General features: G+C 33.4%; 2 protein-coding genes across 3 annotated transcripts; one reads left to right on the top strand and one right to left on the bottom strand.

The window, feature by feature from the left end:
• Positions 1-380: 380 nt before the first annotated feature.
• LOC109533570 (28S ribosomal protein S11, mitochondrial) lies at positions 381-1,153 on the bottom strand. The gene has a single exon (XM_019898914.2). The coding sequence runs from the start codon at positions 1,053-1,055 to the stop codon at positions 450-452; it is 606 nt and encodes a 201-aa protein (XP_019754473.1). The 5' UTR covers positions 1,056-1,153; the 3' UTR covers positions 381-449.
• Positions 1,154-1,357: 204 nt separating this feature from the next.
• On the top strand, positions 1,358-18,930 carry LOC125503744 (activated Cdc42 kinase-like). 2 transcript variants are annotated; one of them, XM_048664491.1, is made up of 21 exons: positions 1,361-1,604; positions 4,111-4,198; positions 4,257-4,438; positions 4,526-4,687; positions 4,739-4,925; positions 5,340-5,465; positions 7,227-7,363; positions 7,430-7,552; positions 7,619-7,759; positions 7,885-7,999; positions 8,060-8,327; positions 8,390-8,558; positions 8,674-8,749; positions 8,953-9,087; positions 9,312-9,465; positions 14,174-14,245; positions 14,849-15,002; positions 15,222-15,436; positions 15,548-15,769; positions 17,212-17,334; positions 18,614-18,930. In XM_048664491.1, the coding sequence occupies exons 1-21, from the start codon at positions 1,601-1,603 to the stop codon at positions 18,809-18,811; spliced, it is 3,051 nt and encodes a 1,016-aa protein (XP_048520448.1). In that variant the 5' UTR covers positions 1,361-1,600; the 3' UTR covers positions 18,812-18,930. The 2 variants fall into 2 exon arrangements, with proteins under 2 accessions (XP_048520449.1, XP_048520448.1); XM_048664492.1 differs by lacking the exons at positions 14,174-14,245; positions 14,849-15,002; positions 15,222-15,436; ... (1 more) ...; positions 17,212-17,334; positions 18,614-18,930 and adding an exon at positions 12,776-14,130 and having other exon boundaries at positions 1,358-1,604.
• The last annotated feature ends 1 nt before the right edge of the window (position 18,931 follows it).

Below are 18,931 nucleotides of genomic sequence, written 5' to 3'. Positions count from 1 at the left end.
TATTTTTAAAATTAAAATTTTATTTATTCACCATCACAACCAGCGAAAAATATTATTTGCTTTGTTCTTTAAACCAAAACTACATCTCCAATAGTTCGCACTTAATTCGATACAAATAATGTATACTTTGAAGCCAACATGTAAGTAAAATAGTGCGAATCTCGAGGTGCGCCAACCAACCTATTAGATCTCATCAGCTGGGTTTAGCTGGCCGAGCTAAGCTAATGGCAAACCTAGAGATCTGCACTATTTCACTTACATGATTTCTTCTTAGGATCATCAATTCCGAAGAAATTCTTGTCTTTGAAGCCCAACATAGAGTAACAATGAAACAAACACCAACATGTAGTAACTGAGTATGACTGAAATGAGCAATCAAATAAATTCAAAAGGTATATTTGTCCACAACAAATCGACATGAATTACTAGATATTTAACAAATAATATATCTACAGTTTTCTTTGCTTTCTAGGCCTTAAAGGCGTCCATGAAACTCTGGTACTGTCTGTGATTGAAACAATATCAACTCCAGCCATTTGCAAGCCTTTGATAGAGGCCAGTCTTCCAGGTCCTAGACCACGCACTCTTACTCGAACCGTTTTAACTCCTCTTTCCAATGTTTTTTTACCAAACGTAATTGCGGTGGTTTGTGCAGCAATGTTGGTGCCTTTTCGGGTGTTCTTAAAACCTTCAATTCCACAAGACCTGATAAGTGACGGCACGCCTTTAGCATCAGTAAAACTGAAGATGGTATTGTTATGGGACACACGAATATTAATAATCGGCAGATTTTTGAAGGGAATGCCTCCAAAGAGTCGGTTTTCCGAATCGCAGGTAGGGAAAATGTTCTGTCCATGGCTCAGGGTATCCACGGCTGCGGACTTTTCTCCTGCAGTTCCTTCGTCGATTGCTGGAAGCGCCTTAAGCATCTCCTTTCGGTCTACCACATCACGGAATAAGGACACACTAGTCCCGATAGATCTAACGGAATTTAACAGCATATAATCATTGTGGCATGCCAATGTCCTGAGCAGATTGCCGACACTACGAATCATTCTGATACAAATAATCTGTAGGGCAAACAATCGTAAAATTCCCCAGCTCAACAGAGGGAACAAGTGAGGTTATGCAACTTGAAACAGCTGTCAAGTGGTGCTAGTAAGAACTATCGACAAGCTGTGGAATTATCGATAACAATCCATATCAATGACAATCTCAATTAAACATGTGTTATAGTATTAATATGTTGAAACTAATTCAAACAGATATCAAAATTTATTCCCCAAAAGACTTTGATAAACGGGCAAATTGATGAAAGAAAATGTTTGAATTGCAAGAAATAAATGAGAGAAGAAGAGTACATAAACCTCGCCAGTGGGGGTAGGGGAACTTGTCAAACAACATATTTATATGATGAATTTTATCAATAATTTGTTTTCTATTTCTTATCAGTAGTTTAATTTTCATAAACAACATCTGACTAAACATGGTACCTGAAATGTGTATGTTGGCGGAATTTGGCAATAAGTGAATTCCATGCATTAATTAATTATAATCCCTGTGTTGGTCCCTGTGTTCTATTCTGATACAAGATAAAAAAATGGGTATGCACTTTATTTATTTTATAATTAATTACATTTAGCATTATACGCTTACGGATGCTGGAGGTCAAAACAGACGTTTCTTGCTTTATAAAAATCTGTCTTAAAATGAATAGTGTTCACACAGTGCTGAATTTCGACAAAAAACTCGTATTTTTATTAATATGTAAAAGTAAATGAAAGTTTCACAATTTGCTGCTAACCAAATCAAACATCTTCTGGATCAATTACAATTGATACAATGTTCTTGGGATGGCGCTCATAGAGCAGCAGCTAGTTTTATGCAGAAATAACACTGGGTTTTCACAACTTTCTTATTTTTTTAGTGAAGCAAATAAGCAGGCAACGTTTTTGCCACTTGAAAAGTTTTCACATATGGCCTTATTTTCGACAAACAAAATTACTCATAGAATAACTTGTTGTGCAGTAAGGAAACTTTTTAATACAGCTTGTCATAATTCTTCAAACTGATGCAATTGATTGAATAGACTAGTTTGTTGATGGTCAAAAGACGCCTAGTTTCATTCGAGATTAACTGAACATTTCATTAAAATCGGCTAAAACTAAGAGCGTTTTTGGCCCATTTAAATAACAGTTTCTCTATAAAATTCAACAATTTCTTCTCGAACAGCTAGTTTTGTTTCCGAACATATGTTTATTAAGCAACACATGCTTGTCTTTATGTCTTTACCACCCTAATGACTTTGAGGTATATTTATATATTTTTATAAATAAATTTAAAAAAAGCTTTATTATACTCTTGATTATTAAATATTTGATTTATACTTACACTCCTGTGCACATACACGAAATTAAACTAAGTCTTAAGTTTGTGATTTTAGAAAATAATGAATTATTGTAGTTTGCGCTCGTCTAGGTCAAAAATTAATGTTGTCAAATGTCCTCGGTAGCATCTTTCGTTGCGAATTTCGGTGATTTTCTGCATTATTTCTTTGATTCAAGGAGCTTACAAACAACTTTGTTGTTAGACTCAATCTTGTTTGTATAATCGCCGTCATTTTTTCATTTTTGATACTAATAAAATACCAAAAATTATTAAGAATTGTTGCTTTAAGAAATGCAAAACCTGCATTTTGTCAAGAAAATATAAAAAAATTACATGGTTACAAGAAAAGTGTATGAGCAAAATAATAGGTCTATACAGAAACGCCGCGATCGATATCTGGCAAACTGTAATTAGGAGAAATTTGAAAATTGGAGGGTGTGCTAAAGTCATTGGGAGCAAGCGGTCTAAAATATTTTTAAGATGGCCAATCTTCGTATGTATAATTTAAGCTTCCGGGCATAATTATTAATTATTTTCAAAGGGTAACTGACATCTGTAAGCATTCCTTTGGCATTTGGCTGTATTACAAATGGTAACTTTCGTCATCACAACTAAGAATGACAGTATTTAAAATAAGATGCTACAAAATTGCCATATGAAAACATTAACTTGACAATAGTTCGAAAACTAAGCACTTTTGGAATAGACAGCTTTACACAACCTTACCCTTATTTTTAATACTGAATAAGGTAAAGTTTTGAAAAATGGGAGTTTCTATTTGAAAAAATTGATTTCGAGCGGTTCAAAACGCCATTTTGAAACTTATTTTTCTAAACACTTTGTATTAATACTTATAAAAATTTGTCGAAATGCCATTAACGTAAGTCCTTCTCAACAAGAAATGCGACTCAAATTAAGTAGAAGATATTCCCTTATAGGAAAAACGGATTGTTTATTTGTTTTGCCATTATTCGAGTGGTTGCAACATGAAATATGTTTAGAATTTGGAGTAGAATTCAAAAATTTAATAATATATAGGGTGTTCCATTTAAAATAAGCAAGTTGATACCTACTTCCGGTATAACCGGAAGTGTGGCCATCTTGAAAATATTTTAGATCGCTTGCCCTCAATGGCTTGGGCACACTGTCCAATTTTCAAATATCTCCTAACTATAGTTTGCCAGATATCGATCGCGTCGGTTCCCGGTGGGACACCCTGTATGTAATTATCTGTTGAGCCTGATTCGATGATATGACCATCCGTTAATAATTTAAGTAGTTGTTACATTTTCATCAATCTCAACAAAGTTATTAAAATTATCATCATTTTTCTATATCTACACAAATATTTTATTGTTTCTTTAACCATTCAATTATTTCCAGTTTGTCAACAGTTTGCAATTACTTTCTTAGTATGTTTATCAGGATCTATGTATGCATCGTTTATGCCTCTACAAGGATCATGGAAACTGCTTTTATTCCCACAATGTGTCAATTAACATTATTTGCCTATATTGGTATTTTACTACCGGGTTAGTTTATAGGCGAACTACAAGTCAGCGCACAGAAAACGCCTAAAATGATTCAATTATTCAATAAAAGAAACAAATTAGTATTATCTGGTCCCCTTGACGTATAAATTTAAGTTTAATTGAATTTTTTAAATTTCAATTTAATAATACAAATTTAACAAAACTTTGATGCAATTGTATATTTTCGTAGAAGTCGGAAATATGGCAGTGAAAAAAGGACCAGGACTTTACGAGTTTCTCGTAGAAGCAGAACTGCAACATTATTTCAACAGCTTTAAGTAAGAGCTCAGACCTCTAGAGTGAATAATCATTTGTTTAACATCAAATCGTTTTAAGGAATACTTTAAAAATTACTCACCCTTCCCAGCTCAAGTTTACAACAGAAAGTGACTTGGTAGACATAGGAATGTCCAAGCCAGAAATGAGGCGTTTGAGGAAGTACTATGAAAAACACTTTCCTCATAATTATTTATCAAAATTCAAAAAATTGTTAAGTCATAAAAAGCAAGAAAACACAGGTCAGTTTTTGTTATTTTGTTATTAACCAAAATAATGTTCCTCCTGATATACGGTGTTATCATTAAAAAAATGTTGACAATTTTTAGTTACTGATGTAAACCTTTTACTGAATCAAGATACCCTTACTGTATCTAAGTCGCCTAAGGTTTCTAGTAAACACATAATTCCCGCTGCAAGTATTACAATCAACAAAGAGCTTGGAATGGGTGAATTTGGTGTTGTTCAGCAGGGTGTCTGGTGTAACGAAGGTAACATTTCTGAAATGCATCGGGATATTTGTTTGCTAATGCAGTTTTCAGGAGAAAGAATTCAGGTAGCTGTTAAATGTCTATCTAGAGATAGAATGCAGAGCAATATGGTGGAATTTTTAAAAGAAGCGTCCATAATGCACAATATAGACCATCCAAACATAGTCAGGTTTTTTGGGGTTGTGCTTCCAAATATCGAGGGCAGCTTAATGTTAGTCACTGAACTGGCTCCATTAAGGTAAATTGACATGATTCATACAATAGTTTCCTATCAAACATATCTAGGCAAAGCAAGATTAATCGCAAATATTTCAACAGCTAACAATATAGGTAATCACCTGTTTAAACTAGTATTTAATGACGCAATATCGTATTTGATTTTTAAAATATTATAATTCTGAATAAAATATCTATTGACAGGTAATGCACATGAACCACGTGTTTTAGCTTCATTACATACAAAATGTATATATTTAAACTTTTTGATTTTGTAGAACAAGCATTAGCCAAACATCATAAAAGCTCTCGAGTATATTGTAATTACACTGTGCAAATATTTCCATACAAATCTGACACTTTTCATTACAATTTTTTTGCATTATTACTTGTACATGTATCTTCTCGATAGCCGTAACATATTTGTTATTTCTAGGTCATTGTTAGAATGTTTAAAAGAGCCTTCTTTGAGGTCAAGTTTTCCTGTGTTAACTTTGTGTGATTTTGCATATCAAATATGTGATGGTATGCAGTATCTTGAAGCAAACAGACTGATTCATAGGTGAGTTTGTTAATATGTACAATCATATACATTGTTTGCACTATTTGTTCTTTGATAGGCATATAATCAGGTTTCGTATTTCGTCATTCCAACAGTTCATTTATTTAAAAAGGTAGCATTCTAGAAGATATTCACTCCAACCATAGCTATTTTCTAGTAACTACCTTCGTTTTTAACAAAAGCAACTATCTTTTTAAATTCAGCGACAATGACCGTAGATTTAATTTGCATTAAATGTTAATCTGAGTGATATAAAAGGGAACTTATAAACGTTGAATTACAAACATTATACAAACCTTGAATATGTTTTGCGTGGAAGTCTGATGACCTGCATACATTTTGCTTACAAATTTAATAATAATCGCATCAATTATTATATTGTGTGTTTCTCTTTTCTATGATCTAATTAAAACTGTATGTATTTATATGTCTTTAGTATAAAGCAAGCAAATTTTTGCTCGAGTTTTATGCCTATAAAAATGTTTGGACATTCAGTGACGAGTTTAAGGTTTTTTTTAGGGAATTCTAATTTACAAGCGATATGCTTAAGGGCACAAATTTACAAGCGTTAAGCTTGCTGGTAACTTCGTTATTGTTCTTGTCAGGAGCTTGTAGGTATGAGACAGCAGTGAGACCGGCCTGTAGTTTTTAATATCTTCCTTGTCCCCTTTCTTACAGATGATAATCACGTTCGCGTTTTTTTTCATGCTTGAAGTATTTCACCTTTATCTAAGCAATCATTGAAAAGTTTTTCTAGATATCCCAATAGTTTTCGGCCTCCCATCTTGACATCATCGATTATTATATCATCCGGATCTGGTGCTTTGCTATTTTTCATTTTTTTGAGTCCAGTTTTAATTTCATATTTGCTTATGTGTGGGAGATCTTCGGTGTGGTGCTTAGTTAATTTGGCTCTCTTATCTGTTTTATCGCTAGGTTTCACTTTTGAGGAGTATAGGTCCTCATAAAATCGTTTTAAATACTTAAGAATTTCGGTTCTTGTCTTGGGTTTATTTCCATTTTCCTCTTTTAATGATGTTATTTCGGATTTCCCTAGCTAAATTCCCTTTTTCTAAATACTCTTGGTCCTCTTTTGTTGTTTTCTATCACTTCCTTTATTACCCTCTCGCTATACTTGAAGACATCGGTTCTTGATAAGTTTGTTTCTTTCCCTTAGTCCATCGCGTGTCATGGATATTTTATGTTTATTTCTATGTGCAATAAGTTTTTTTATATCCTCAGCGATTTTATTATTCGCTGTAGTTTTCCTATTAACTGGAAGAGTTTTCTCAACAGCCTTCTTAATGCTCTCTGATACGTAGTTAGTAAGCTGGCTTACTTCAGAAAAGTTTTCCATATCTTGTGTGAGAATGTTTTGAAGATTCGTTCTGTACCTACTCGTCTTCATTTTGTAGAATGTATTCTACATATTTCATTATTTTTTACGAGGACACCAGTTTTTGCCTTTCATGTTTTAAATTGATCTTAATTTTTCTCCTTAAACCTTTGTTAAGGCAATGGCGCATCACTCAGCCCTGATTGCCCAGTCAACCCGAAGCAAAGGCACTACCTCTTCAACACATATCAACCCCTGGTTTTCTTTACTTGTTACTTTCTTTGGTGAAAAAACTGTTTCAATTTTTACCGCACAAACTGCACTACTCAATAAAATTTTTAATATGATTTCTAATCATTCGACATCCATTGATCAATAGACAGGTTTAAAAAACAATTATGTCTATCATTTTTTTTAATTTGCAGGGATTTGGCTGCAAGAAATATTTTGGTATTTTCTAAAAATAAAGTTAAAATCTCGGATTTCGGACTGAGCCGTGCCTTAGGTCAAGGAAAAGACTACTATCAGACTAATTTCAACGTCAATTTAAAATTACCTATAGGTAAGTTCAACTACATTCCCAGCTTTAAATTTCATCATAACACCTTCAGTTTTGAATTTATTCCAGCGTGGTGTGCTCCAGAATGTATAAGTTATTTACGATTTACAACAGCTAGTGATGTATGGGCGTTTGGTGTTACTTTGTGGGAGATGTTTTCTTATGGATTTCAACCTTGGGCAGCCTTAACAGGTATGTTATTAACTTCCCAATTTGAGTACTTTTCCTCTTGTATTCTATCTTATTGTTCCAATATAGGCCAACAAATTTTGGAGGCCATAGATGAACCCAATTTTCAGAGACTTGAGCAGCCAGATTGTTGTCCTCTCGACCATTATAATTTAATGTTGGATTGTTGGAGGCATGAGCCTGCTCAAAGACCGCGTTTTGCTGATATAGGTAAGATAAATTAAAATTTTCAGAATTGTTGCAGGTATTAATTTATAAAACTCGAAAATCGTACTATTTTTTTTATGTAGCCGTCTTATAAAAAAGCGAAACTATTAGTAAACAACGTTTTTCAGGCCCAATATTGGCTGAATGTAGACCTGAACAAGTTCTAGCAAAGATTACTTATAACGAAGGTCATCATCTGCTTACTTTTCGAGTGGGAGACATTATTACAGTTCTTGACAAAAAGTAAGTTACGTGCGCTTTAAATAGTACGCATCATGAATTGGAATTAAATATTCGTTTTAGAACTCATAATCCGCTTTGGAAAGGCGCAACTGCTAGTGGTAAAACAGGAGTATTTGATCCCATAAATGTGGTGGCTTACCTAGGCAGTGATTTACCTAGTTCATCTTTTATGCGCGCTGGTATGGATTCGACACGATCTTCAGCTCGCAGAAAATTGAAAAGTGAGATGATCAGCGCCCCTCAGAATGATTTAAAACATACTAGTCATGTGGGACTTGATGGAGCATATTTTGGTGATCTGAGTTTTTTGGGATGTTCTAAAGGGAATGTAAGTGAATATGGCTTTTATTATGATGATACTGTACTATGAATCAATGTATTTTTTCCTAGTATGGTAGTGTACCAACACAAGTAGTAGCTCCATATAGGCCTCATAAAGATTTGGAAGCAGCTCCTCTGTTAGAAGGGGATTGTGCTCTTACTCCTGCTCCTTTACAGGATCACGCATATCATGAAATTAGCGATGAAGAAACAAACAATAGTCCTCATTTAGATTTAGGTACGTCTCTGCATGTTGTCATCAACATTAGTCATTAGAAATCAAATGCAAAAAGAGGCATATGCCATTCTGTTGTTTTCTAAGAGGAAAATAACCATATATTTTGCAATTTAAGGTCCATCACTTATGGCTGAAATGGAAATGATGTTTAGCAGTTTGGGTAATCAAAATCAGAGTCTTGATCATGAAGGGTAAGGACATATTTTTCTTCATTTTTAAATTAGCAGTTCGGTTTCTTGGGACACAAGTTATAAATTGTCGACTTTGTAATGTAGTTTGCCTTCCTTGCTGCGTGTAATATTGAAGCTTGAAGTCTTGTGTCGGATACCGAGATTACTGCGTTTAATAGCCCTATTTAATTTTTCTGTATATTAGTCGTTTTCCTTTATTTCAGGTCAAACCGAAGCAATGAACTTCGCGAGAAAATGAACGCTAAACCGAAGAAACAAGCTACCGTAAAGCCAATATCAGCTCATGACGAGAAACATATTGATTCCGCTATAGCTCTTGCAAACGAAATGACCACAAGGTAGAAGTGTTTATTAAATTTTAACATTTTATATGAGAATTATTTGTACACACCACAAGGAACGTCGTTAGTTCTTATTTTAAACAAGTTAACAATCCAGTCTATAGATCGATGGTTTCTGTTGCGCTTTTTTCAGTTCTATGTTAATTTGTACTTAATACAAAGTATTAGTTTAGCCTAGTAATTAAAAAACCTTGTTCTAAAATATATTCAATGTATTGCAGATCTTTATCTGCACCAGCACCCACAACCCCTGCTTCTCCGAGCAAAAAGAAAAGTTCATTTAGCTTCAAGTTTCCTTCGGTACATGATTCTGACAAACATCACGAGACGCGGCGAAACTTTTCAGAAGAAGCTTTATCAACTGGTGACATTCAGGTAAGGTTTGCATTATTTCGTAATTAATGATGAGCTAATTGCAAGGTTCGCCAATCAATGTCAGTTGTTTTAATGAAGACCTGAGCTATGATAATGTTTTGAACAGTACGTAAAGATAGTATTAAATGTTAATCAGCTTTGAGGAGCTGTTTGAAACTTATTATATACCAATTTTCAATTAAGCTGAGTATTTTACAGGGTTATTCAGATTATGACACGAACGATTGTTGAGGGAATGGAGACCCTTTTGAGGGTACAGTTTAAAATTATTTTCGAATGTACAGGGGGTCCTAATTACTAGTCCCAAAGTTGCATTTTTTAAATGGAATGCCCTGTAAATTATGTTATTAGTGTCTACGATCGCAATAAAGTGAGTTCTATTAAGGTTTATCTTAGTTAAATCTCAGAGTTTCTGATATTTTTGGAATTTCATAATAACGAAGATCTTTTTTCTTAAGTTTAAATTCTCAACACCTATTTCGAGTTTCTAATCCAAATTAAATCTTGCGGCTATCAATAGATGCAGTTGTGTGACAAATTATTGAAAATTAGACTAAAATATATAGGGTGTTTCAAAATTGTGTTTTTTGTTCGAAACAATTGCACTTTTTGGCTGCTAATAGCTAGCTTAATTTAAATGGATCACCCTATACGTTGTGACAAGAACAGCAGAAAAATCGAATTTTCTATTGAATACTATAAAGGTTTCCTATATCAAACTCCTGAGGTTTTCATAAAAATATCATATTTTTAGGATTGATGCGTTAAATATGGCATACTATTTAAAATAGAAATAAAATTAAAATTAGGTACTATTCTATGAAACACTCAGCATTCCCCGCAGTAAGTACTATTACACTATTATACGAGCAAAGCATACAGAGTGTTTCAAACAAAATGGTGTGTTCAAGCAATTATTGCTCATTTTCCCTTGGAAAAATTAAAGACCAATTAATAAAATAAAATAAAAATCATATCAATTCATTCTGCTTGAGAGTAAACTTTCATTTTTATGTTTGTTTTGTAAAAAACTACTAACAAAACAAGATTGCATAGAAACAATGAACTGCCCACTTGAAATAATTTTAAGATAAATATTTTAGACCTGTAAAATTGCGATAGGTGACTGGATGAAATATTAAATTTGATAATATCGGCATGAATCCTGAAAATATGCGATTTCCATGAAAACCTGAAGAATTAGGTATCTGATACCGTTATAGCATTCAATAGAATAGTAAATTTTTCATCTGTTCCCGTCATAAAATGCAGGGTGTTCCATTTAAATTAAGCAAGTTATTACCGTTCAAAACGTGCCATTTTTCAACATAATTTTGGGACATCTTGTATAACGGAGTCGATTAGTAGCCACAAGGTAACATTTTTGTTCGAAATGCGAAATGGGTGTTGGGAATTTAAACTAAAAAAAAAAGATCTTTATTTTCACAAAACTCCGAATATCTCAGAAACCGTAAGCTTTAAGCATGATAAACCTTAATAAAACTGATATTTACTTCGATCGCCGACTCTAATAACAATAATATGCAGTGTATTAGGGATGCAGGGTATTCCATTTAAAAAATGCAACTTTGGGTTGAATCTAGTAATTGGAACACCCAGTACGTTAGAAAATAATTTAAATGTACCCCCGGCGGTTCTTCGTTTATTCATAAAATAATATTTTGTAAAAATTATAAAAGTAAAAAGTGTGTTAAATTAATTATGATTTAAACAGGAAGTGTTTCAGCAGCAGATCAAAACCAAATCAACTCTATTGATTGGCAATCTTGTACGCAATGAAATATTTGATATTTCTATAAAGCTAATTTGAGTTAACACCAGAACTACCAACCGGTCAATATAACCGATTTCAAAAATTCTTCACAAGACTTTTATGTAAAACCCTTCTCAATATTTTTTGAATATGTCATGACTTTTTCTAAATATATGTCATTAACACCATATATTTCTTCTTTTCCCCTCCCCCATATTTCTTCAGTTACGTATGCGACATACGTAAATATAGCAACCGGTCATTTTGATCGTTAAATAAATTTTCAAAAGACACGTCTACTTTCAGTATTATAAGATTATAGAAAATTTTAGGGGATTTACCAAAATTTTGAGAATTCACCAAAATTAGTATATTCTGCATATATTTTGGTTTGACGAGATATATATAGTTTTTAAACGAAATACGGGATATGCGTAATCGGCCAAATGGCTATAAAGTACAGCACAAAATCAGGGTCTCGAAAGCCTCTTCAGGTATTCTTCAATATCCTAGACATAGCAGCATGCATTTCATGGATATTATATGGAGAATATACAGGAGAAATTTTTTTTATAAAAAGCTTTTTGTCTCAATTGGCAACAGAACCTTCTGCACAAAATAGGAATCCATTTGAGCTACAAAACTGTACTGATTTATAGAACGGCCCTGAAAGACCACAAACACAAAAAACTTGCCAGAAAGGTTTATGTAATGAAAATAAAATGAAGAATATCTGTGGTGGTTGTACAAGATATGTATGTGGTAAATGTATATTCAAAACAATATCATTTTGTACGTATTGCGTCGAGAAAAATAAAATCTGAATATTGACAAAAAAATATTCTTAATAACTTGTTACTTTTTTATAATTTAATTTCTTATATTTTTACTAAAATATTGCAAGAAAAACAATCTGTGTTTACAATAAATGTAAGAAATAAATATTATTTTTTGTAAACGATTCTATTTTTTACAATTTTACAATAAATTTATTGAATTATATTTAATACTTTGCAAGCACAAGTCATTCGGTGATTTTGACCGGTTGGTGAAAATAGGTCATATTGACCGGATGGTATTTCGAGTCTAAATTAGCACAATTGCAACAAACCAGTTTTCTGAACGAATCAATATGAAATTTTAATCATGTTTCATAACTTGGTTCTGACAAATGATCAATTTATTCAATTAAGGAAATTACAAATTTTTATTATCAAAAAAGCAAACGCATCTAACCCCATAATGACATGAAACCTTTTGTTCAGAAAACACAAAGAATCAGTTGTTGCAATGTATTACCACACATACTAACACAATTTTATCTCTCCTTTTCCTTTTTCCTCTATATTGCGTTTATTTATTTCTAATTTTACATCTGAACACTTCACTATCTTTTTATTATTATATATTTTTTGCTTTGTTACTTTGGTTTTCCATTCTACCTTTCCAACCGTTTCTTTCTGATAATTTTTTTCACTTCACTACGCTCAAATCTAATTGCAAACAATTATCACTGAAAACACCGAAAACCTTTAGAAGTTAAAAAGCTCCCATTCCTCGCTTGAAGAGTCTCCTTCCACTCTTCGCCTTCCACTCTGGGACAAAGCTTCTGCGGAATTTTACTTTGCCAGGTCTAGAGAATTATTATCAAAACCCTTTCCATCAATCCACAGAATTCCACACAGCTCTTGCAGAAGTTTAACGTCTAATAAAGAGGAAGGTACAGAAAGTGCTATTTTGAAAGGAAGTCATAATATGGCACCGTTTGTTGGAAACCGGTTCCAAAATTCAAGTTTTGATGAGAACTATGATAGAACTGTTGATTATGGTGTTAGGAATATTCCAAGAAAGAGAGACTTGACTAAATCGGAAGGTGTTACCAGAAAGAGTTACGGCTTTGCAAGTCCATTTACCAGAGAAGCTCGAGAGTCTCAAAGTTTTCGCGAATCTCATTCAAATCGACAATCTTTTCACGTGAACTCATCCCAATATTTTGAGTCGTCTTATGTTTATTACAAAAGAGACTCAATTGAAGATCCACTAATAGGTAGACCTAAAGAGAAGCATATTTATGAGCGTCCTAGAATCCTTTCCTTCAGTGATGTTCATGAAAATATTCCTAGAAAGAATAGCAGAAGTATAAGGGAACGTAACAGGCGCCGTCAGTCATACAATCCGCAAGTGTATGAATCTAGCTCAAGTGATAGTGACTGCATTTCGGTGGGATCTGTGGATTTTGACTGGCGGCGACGTCGAAGATTGTCGAAATTCTCATGTTCCAATACGAGCATCCGATCGGAAATGATAAATAAGTCCACAAACCCATTTTTAAGACCTCAGTTTAGTCTCAAGCTATTTGGTAGATCTCCTCCTCCCTCAAGCAGTATTTTAAGTGGACTTAGTCCCACATCAGTATCGCGATGCAAGAAATTGGCAAACAGTAGCTCCAGCGATTCCATTTTATAATTTCTGAAATAATTCAGTATCTTTTTTGGTTAATTTTTTTTTACTTTACTTGATATTGTTTCTAAAACTATTGGAACTTATTGCCATACCATTGGATATAGTTTTTATTCCACACACTTTTTTTAAAGTGTTGTACGTGAATGGTAATGATCTTTGTATTTTGGTGTTTAGGATTTTATATTTCTATAGTGAGTAATGTTTCAATTTTACACATGTATTCAAAGTTTAATGTAACTATGTATTGTATGTCCTTTATAGACATATTGATATGAAACAGTGTTAATCCATCCTTAATCAAATATACATACACAAAATTAGCTAAGCGATTAATGGATTTTTATATGTAATCCAATTTACGAGAATTATTGACACCGCTAATTTTATGTGTTTACCATCTCTTTTCATTTTGCTTTATTTCTTTTCGTTTCCCTTTTTTGGTTTATTTTACGTTCGTTTTTCCCTCTCCAGTCTACGTTCACAGAGGAGAAACAGATGGCCTACCAGGGATTGGTCGAGAGTCCCACTCCCGAAGTTAGTCAGGTAAGTTTCTCTTGATAACATGCAATATTATATATTTTATTGTAAGAGTATTGAATATACAGGGTGATTCACAACGATATCGACACAGAGCAGGGGTGTGTAGAGGACCATAAGCCAACTGGTGGCGTACAGGATGGTTTTTACAAGGTTGCGTACAGAAACTCTACATGGACTTATGTTTGTGCAAAAAACTCGAAAAAAACTGCAAGAGATAAAAAAAAATCTTAAATTGAACAATAAATTCAAAAATTTGTTCGGTCGGAGTCAGTGGAGCACCACAAAAACGTTCGGAGGATAAAAATGGAGTATGCTTCTAGAAAAAAACCGCCCTGTACGCAACCAGTTGGCTTACCTACGGGTAAAGGGTCTGAACAGTAGCCTACGTTCAAAATTTGTACAAAATATCCTGTATCTCGTTCACCATGGGCCTGAGAAAAAAAACTTAAATGGCACCTTGACTTGTTTTGAGGTCCTCTACACACTCCTGCTCTGTGTCTATAAGCTTGTAAATCACCCTGTATTTTTCATGTCCATAAACCGAATTTTTATTGCTAAAAATGCTTTCTAATTTAAACTAGTTTTTTTAATTACTTGATTGTTTAGCTAATGGTAACAAATCCATTAAGAATGCTGCGGTCTGGTCAGCCAGTCATAGGCAGTAGGACAAGATCGACAAGTGTAGCTAGTAGTACTCTGCCAACTAGACTAGGCGGATCCCTTAGGAGTTCACTCTCAGAGAGTTCTCAGGACAAAACAGGTAATATTCATTAATCAAAAGAGGTCCGTCGAGGAGTGGAATTTATTCCTGTTTCCAGGAGATTCTATTTTACGACGGCCTAAAAACCGGAAAAACCCACTAGTTTTAATATTCATTAATATTTCAAATATAATTTGGCTGTCTAGTTGATCAATTGCGAAGATTTACAGCAAGATAATTGAAGTGTTAGGAGAAAATTTAATTTCAAAATCATTCTAGGATTTCCAACATTACCGAGATCTACAGCAGCGAGTACAATGCCCAGCAATTCAGCAACTCGACCCAGGGTGCAAAGCGAATCATCAAAAGATGAAAATCCGATTCCTTTGCCGCCACGAGATAGAAATAAAACACTTTTAACGTCTAAACCCAGGCATACTAGAAAGCATCCGTTGATAATCCCTCCTTCGAGTTTACAACGAACTCTCGATAAGGTAACCTATTCGGACATTTAAAAGTTTGTTGATTTTCTTCCATCGATCTGAAAAAAACATATATATTTATAAAATTTTAATCAGTATGAATCACATAGTCTAATTTCCTAGGTCAATACAGTTTCTCCACCTAGTCACGGTGTAACAGATCCGTTTGCCAATCAGTCGAACGCGGAGCCCTTATATTCAAATAATATGGTTCAAATTGCTGAAAAGAATCCAGATTCGTTGCATTTCGAAGAAGAAATTGCATCCAATCTTAATGCATTAGACGAAATTCACTCCGATCATGATGTGGTTGATGGTGTGGATTTTAAAGGAGAAGATGACAAGGTAAGCATATGTCTATCAATTAGAGCACTGTTTGGTATTTGGATACAATATTGATTTATTATAAAATATATATGTATATTGATAAAATTTTCTTGAATCGTAATTTTTGAAAGAACCTTAAACAATCGAAATGGGTTCGTGCATTTGCAGTTCACTTTTATTTGGAGAAAACCATACCGACTTTGCCTGAACTCGAAAAAAATTAAATGCGGATTAGAACAATCATTTTATCTACCTACGACTGTTATATAATGACTATGATTTGGCACTCTTTCAAATGTCATAATGATGTTTATTACCGCTCTAGTGCTTTTTCAAATTATACTAGTGCGGTAATAAATCTGTCGATCATTGTCAAAGTTGTGTCTTAAAATTGCACATTTTAAAATGAGTTCAAGCGATGATCTGCAATCTGATATTGAGAACGAAGCTTTTTATGTTGTTTCGGATCTTGTGCCAGATAAATCACGGAAGAAATAAAAACCAAGAAGCTTTTAATCGGTACCAGGAATGCTGCAGTGAACGAAAGATCCAAACACTTTGCTTTTGCTTAATTTGTTGCTGTCTTTGCTCCACTGCACCATTTCTGGTATCGATCAAAAGATTCTTGGTATTTCTTCCGTGATTTCCCAGGCTCAAGATCCGAAACAACATTAAAAGCTTCGTTTTCAATATCAGATGGCAGACCATCGCTTGAACTCATTATAAAATGTGTACCTTTATACACAACTTTGACAATTATTCCGATGCTAAATTTTCATTGGCGTTGTTCTGTATTCAGTTTTATAACTTATTATTTATACTCAAATAATCGTTATAGTTGTAGATAAAACATTGTACGTAACATGTAGGATATTATATTACTCGCACACACTGTGCACTTACGCACCTAAGTGATTACACGACTCGAACCACGGCGGTTAATAATATTCATGTCCTACTGGTTACGTAAATAACTATTATTTGATTCACTGTTGCCCTATAATGAAGTAAAATGTGCGATTTACGTTGTAAAATACACGTTTACCTTACATATAGGTCTACCTAAACTTCTATCTCTACATAAAGGTCTACCTCAAAAACTGATGAATATTTTAACACTATAAATTATAGTTTTTATACAACATGTTTTAATAGTGAATTGGTGTTTATAGTTTGTGTAAATTTTAAATCTGATAATGGCGCTGTTGTCTCGCCGAAACGTAATGAGATAAACGATGCTCAAAATTTTTACTTCACACTTTGACTGAGACTGAGGAAAGATAAGAAAATCATAACAAATACTCGCAGTCAGGAAAATAAATGAGAATTATCGACAAATTAAACGGGCTAGTCGAGTTGGTTTAAATCTATCGATTGCCGTTCTCTACTGGGGAATGGAATATAAAAACGATTTAAATCTACTCAAACTCACTAAGTTTCAAATAATGTATTATTCATAGGTGCAGATGCATCACGTAAGTTGCGAAGATCTACTGAAATTTGCCAATGCAAAGCCCAGTTCCAGAACTAGAGGTAATGATTCAGACGAAGTTCGAATTATGTCCAAAGTCCTAGGAAAAGATGTAAGTGTTTTGTAGTTTTTCTAATTAAAGAGAGACTCTGTATTCAAATGTTCAGAGAACCTCAAGGCAAAATATGCATGCGTAATGTGATATAATATAAGTGTACTGTCTATTTTCTTTCAAATGTTCTATTATTTTAGAAGAAGAACTAGAAACATATCATCTGATTCAGGTGATTTTGTTATTGTCACATTTTTATATATGTACAGGGTGTTTCCTCATAAGTTGACACCCCCTAGATCGTGTATTTAGAAAATTGTGCAAGTCACCAACACAAATATTTTTTTAAACTTCAAACATTTTTTTTAAATTTGAATTTAAAACAAAACTACAAATGTATAAAACACGGAAATGTCAAAATTTGACATAAAGTATTTTTAATGAAGCACTCTATATATTTTGCCTATATTTGTATTAGCCGTTTTTCCTATATTACGATTTAAAAATTATAAATAGCAACAAATCAAAGTAGGTAGCCTCGAAATTCGACAAGGCGCTCCCTCCATCCCATGACGCTCGCCTGGTAGCACTTTTTTTAAATGATAATGTTGATATCTGGATTGGACGAGCGGGTCCTATAAACGGGCCTCCAAATAGCCCCAACCTAACGCCTCTTGATTCTTTTCTCTGGGGTTATTTAAAGAATATTGTGTATGGGAATCTAGTTAGACGCCTTAAAATAGTGGATGCAGTTCACGATATTAATATTAATCCTAACCAATATATTCAAAACGTTACAGATAAATGATGTTGTGGTTAATTAGTGACCGTGATAATAATCAGTAAAAGACGCCTATTTAGGTTTCTGGGTTTTTTCGGTCAATAGATGGTGGTAAATTTAAGTCATCCTCTATTTAAAGTGAAATTAAAAAAAAAATCAGTAAAATTAATCAACTTTTGTGTTGGTCACTTTCACATTTTTTTTTTTAATAAACGATCTAGGGGGGGGGGAGTATCAACTTATGAGGAAACACCCTGTACATATATACGTTGGAAGCATTGCCTAAACGAACTTAAATAATGTTTTATTCAATATTAATTACAAAGTTGTAGTATTTGAAAAAAATACTATTTAAATCGCTGTTAGCGTTGTTTAATTGAATCTGAACTTTATTGGTAATTATGTACATTTAAACGCCTGTTTTCTGTTTAGTTTTTGAAAATTCAGTCGAGACATCAAAATACCATATAAAATGTGTTGTAATTCTCATGGCAATGTGTGCAAACACACATTGTAATAAATGAAGTATATCATGTTCTCTTCTTCTATTGAATGTAGATTCCAACCGACAAATGTCTTCAAGCTCTTGACCAGTCAGATTGGGATGTTATGAAAGCTATTAAGATCGTTAAGCTACAAAATGTTGTGAATGTCGACCTGACTTCTTGCCTAAATGCTCTAGAGAACTCCATGTGGGACGTCACCAAAGCTGCCCACTATGTGTTGCAATTAGAAGGTGAAGTAGCGCAAGTGTGAATGCATCCATTTGTTGATGATTCAGTTAACTTTAAAGCTACATCAGATCTCATTATTTTTTGCGCAATACATCATAGAATTTATTTACGCTATATTGAAAATAGACGAAAATTTAATGAG

This window comes from Dendroctonus ponderosae, unplaced genomic scaffold (genome assembly GCF_020466585.1).
Source record: "Dendroctonus ponderosae isolate FM_Combo_2020 unplaced genomic scaffold, Dpon_F_20191213v2 Dpon_F_20191213_281, whole genome shotgun sequence".
NCBI lineage: Eukaryota > Metazoa > Arthropoda > Insecta > Coleoptera > Curculionidae > Dendroctonus > Dendroctonus ponderosae.
Note: the sequence above shows the minus strand (reverse complement) of the source record. Positions and strands in the feature narration are given on the sequence as shown.

Bases quoted from the DNA above. Each gene is read 5' to 3' on its own strand.
- LOC109533570 (XM_019898914.2), bottom strand. From the start codon at position 1,055: ATGATTCGTAGTGTCGGCAATCTGCTCAGGACATTGGCATGCCACAAT.
- LOC125503744 (XM_048664491.1), top strand. The intron at 7,553-7,618 runs GTATGTTATTAA...GTTCCAATATAG, and splicing joins ACCTTGGGCAGCCTTAACAG to GCCAACAAATTTTGGAGGCC. The intron at 8,559-8,673 runs GTACGTCTCTGC...TTGCAATTTAAG, and splicing joins TAGTCCTCATTTAGATTTAG to GTCCATCACTTATGGCTGAA.